The 3,199-nt window shown below is 50.5% G+C and overlaps 1 protein-coding gene across 2 annotated transcripts in view; it reads left to right on the forward strand.

Moving 5' to 3' along the window:
- Positions 1–3,199, forward strand: part of myo5b (myosin VB) — a 63,159-nt gene that overhangs the window by 25,831 nt on the left and 34,129 nt on the right. For both annotated transcript variants that reach the window (XM_015391087.1, XM_015391088.1), the window contains exons 5-12: positions 240–396; positions 519–662; positions 742–823; positions 901–1,008; positions 1,093–1,202; positions 1,277–1,624; positions 1,701–1,841; positions 2,152–2,274. In XM_015391087.1, coding sequence (XP_015246573.1) covers positions 240–396; positions 519–662; positions 742–823; positions 901–1,008; positions 1,093–1,202; positions 1,277–1,624; positions 1,701–1,841; positions 2,152–2,274 — 1,213 coding nt within the window. The remainder of the gene's footprint in view (positions 1–239; positions 397–518; positions 663–741; positions 824–900; positions 1,009–1,092; positions 1,203–1,276; positions 1,625–1,700; positions 1,842–2,151; positions 2,275–3,199) is intronic.

Consider the following 3,199-nt stretch of genomic DNA (forward strand, 5'->3'; position numbering starts at 1 on the left):
CTGACAATGCCCACGTGCATGGCAGCTGGATGCTGGAATACATCGGGTAAAAGTGAAAAAAAAAATGACTTAGTTCACCTTTCCGATTCCTGACGGGACGGGAAGACTGGAAGAAATGTAACCCTGCCTCTAAAGCATCTCAGAGAATAGATGAAAACTCTTTCTTGCTTTGACTAAATCAAAGGTTTAGATTTAAACAATCTGAAGTCACATGACCCATTTGGCTTTTTTTATTTTAGAGACGAGAAGAATCAGTCGATCATCGTTAGCGGAGAATCCGGAGCAGGAAAGACGGTTTCGGCCAAGTATGCCATGAGGTACTTTGCCACGGTGGGCGGCTCCTCCAGCGACGCCAACGTTGAGGAGAAGGTCCTGGCCTCCAATCCAATCATGGAGGTCAGTTTTTCTGTTGGTTCAGAGGCTCCATGGCGTTAGCCTGTTTAGTCTGGAGTTTTTAAGATGTTTCTACCTCTGAGTTGAAACAAAAGGGAAACATCTGAAGCAAACTTTCTCATCAGGCCATTGGGAACGCCAAGACCACCAGGAACGACAACAGCAGCCGCTTTGGGAAGTACATCCAGATCGTGTTCAGCAGGCATTACCACATCATCGGAGCCAACATGAGGACCTACCTGCTGGAGAAGTCCCGCGTCGTCTTCCAGGTGAGCTCCGCTCTCTGCAGCGCCCCCTGCTGCTCGCCACCCCTCCGCTCTGAGCTGAAGGTTTACCGTCTGCTTTCAGGCAGAAGAAGAGCGGAACTATCACATCTTCTACCAGCTGTGCGCCTCGGCCGCTTTACCCGAGTTTAAGGAGCTCGGCCTCAGTGAGTCCACCTCTGACCGTCTGATCAGGTCCTCAGACGCTTCCAGCTGCTGATTTCACTTGTTTCTTCCCCCTCAGCGAGTGCAGAGGACTTCACCTACACCTCTTTAGGGGAGAACATCTTCATTGAAGGAGTAAATGATGCTGAGGACCTTAAACGGACCAGAGAGGCCTTCACCCTACTGGGTAAAACATTTCCTCACCTTCTGTGAGGAACCTGCCGGTGGAAAGTAAAGGAACAGGCATAGAATCCTTTTGTTGTGTTTCCAGGTATAAAGGAGAGCAATCAGAGCGGCATCTTTAAGATCTTGGCCTCCATCCTTCACCTGGGGAACGTGGAGATCATCTCTGAGCGTGACGGAGAGTCCTGCCACGTCGGTGTAAGTCTGCCAGCCCATCGGCGGCCGTCTGGCTTTCTGTCCGCTCTCTAAACCCCGGCCCGTTTGTTCCGCAGAGGAACGACGTCCACCTGGAGCACTTCTGCAGACTTCTGGGCGTGGAGCTGAAGCAGATGGACCACTGGCTGTGCCACAGGAAGCTGGCCACCGCCTCGGAGACCTACGTGAAGACCATGTCGTGCAAACAGGCGAACAATGCGCGTGACGCTCTGGCCAAGCACATCTATGCCCGCCTCTTCGACTGGATCGTGGAGCACATCAACAAGGCGCTGCAGACGTCCTCCAAGCAGCACTCCTTCATCGGCGTCCTGGACATCTACGGCTTCGAGACCTTCGAGGTCAACAGCTTCGAGCAGTTCTGCATCAACTACGCCAACGAGAAGCTCCAACAGCAGTTCAACTCGGTGAGTCCTGCAGAACCGGGCCGCCCCCCCGGGCATTGGCGCTGTCTCTAACCGTCCCTCCGCTCCGTGTCTGCAGCACGTCTTCAAGCTGGAGCAGGAGGAGTACATGAAGGAGCAGATCCCCTGGACCCTCATCGACTTCTACGACAACCAGCCCTGCATCGACCTGATCGAGGCCCGGCTTGGCATCCTGGACCTGCTGGACGAGGAGTGCAAGGTAAGGTTCTGGACCTCCTGTCACCCGGTGACTAGACGGACCTAAAACGGAATAAAGAAGAAGAGTTCTGCTGGTTCTGGTTCCTGTGCCTCACCAGGTCATGCTTTAGCCTCTTGTTCTTTAGAACTAGAACTTCTTTGGACCTTTTGTTGCAACAGAACCAGATTCAGATACAGGCTGATGGACACAGAGAGGTTCAGCCCGGGTTCTGAAGGTTCTGAACCGACCTGATTGTTTCCAATGAGGGACCAGGAAGGGATTCTATCAGACCCGGTCTTTCCGTCACGTCTAACTGGGTTCTGTTCTTCAGGTTCCAAAGGGAACGGATCAGAACTGGGCCCAGAAGCTCTACAAGCAGCACTCTGGCAGCGCACACTTCCAGAAACCCAGAATGTCCAACACGTCCTTCATCATCATCCACTTCGCCGACAAGGTGAGCAGAACCGGGTGCTGGGAGGGAAGATCAGAGCTCAGAACCGCAGAACGGATCGGGTCAGAACAAAGAGGTTCTGAGTAAAATATCAGTGGAAAAGTTCCAGACCTCAGAATCTAAAACTCATTTTCAGCCTGATTCTGGGTCCAGAAAATTAAAACCAGAACCGGGTCTGGACTCCTTCAGCCTCCGGTTCTTATGGTTACCTTCAGGTCATCTGGGTTGGTTGGTTCTCTGTGTGGTTCTGGTAGGTCCAGTTTGCTGGCCAAAGGGCCCAGTATCGCCATGGTTACTGGTCCAGCTTTTAGTACCTGGCAGTTTGGGCCGGTTCCAGGTCCGGTTGAAGGAAGCAGGAGACGTCTTTGGACTTCAGAAGACGGTAAAACCTGAACAAGAAGTTTCCGCTTCTGTTCTTCTTCACTCTTCTTCCAAACTTTGGAATCTTGATCTTCATCTAAAAGTATTTTGGACTTTAGAGCAAACAGCCTGGTTCTGGTTTTCCTCGGGTTAGAGGCTTGTAGCCTGTGCAAAGGTTCCGTTTCTGCATGATGGTTCTGGATGTTCCAACTCCAGTCTCAGTCCATTTCCAGTGATGCTTTGTTCCTAAACATCTTCTCCAGGCCACAGCTGTCACACTTTTTCCTTCCACTCAACCTTCTGTGAATAATCTCTAGAAATGAGCTTCGGATCATCCTCTCTGTCTTTATCAATCCAAACAGCTCCTTTGTTTTCTGGAACATTGATGTGCTGGAAGACCCAGCCACCTTCCCTTCTTCAAAGTTCTCACTGATGGATGGAAGGTTTGCTCTTAACCCTTTAAAGCCCGATCCAAGAATAAAACAAAACAGAAAATTACTTTTTTTTGGTCCTTATTTGGCCTTTTAACAGAATATGTAAAAAGAAAAAACAGAAATAAATTTTTGAT

This window comes from Cyprinodon variegatus, unplaced genomic scaffold, assembly GCF_000732505.1.
Source record: "Cyprinodon variegatus isolate N-32 unplaced genomic scaffold, C_variegatus-1.0 Scaffold524, whole genome shotgun sequence".
Lineage (NCBI taxonomy): Eukaryota > Metazoa > Chordata > Actinopteri > Cyprinodontiformes > Cyprinodontidae > Cyprinodon > Cyprinodon variegatus.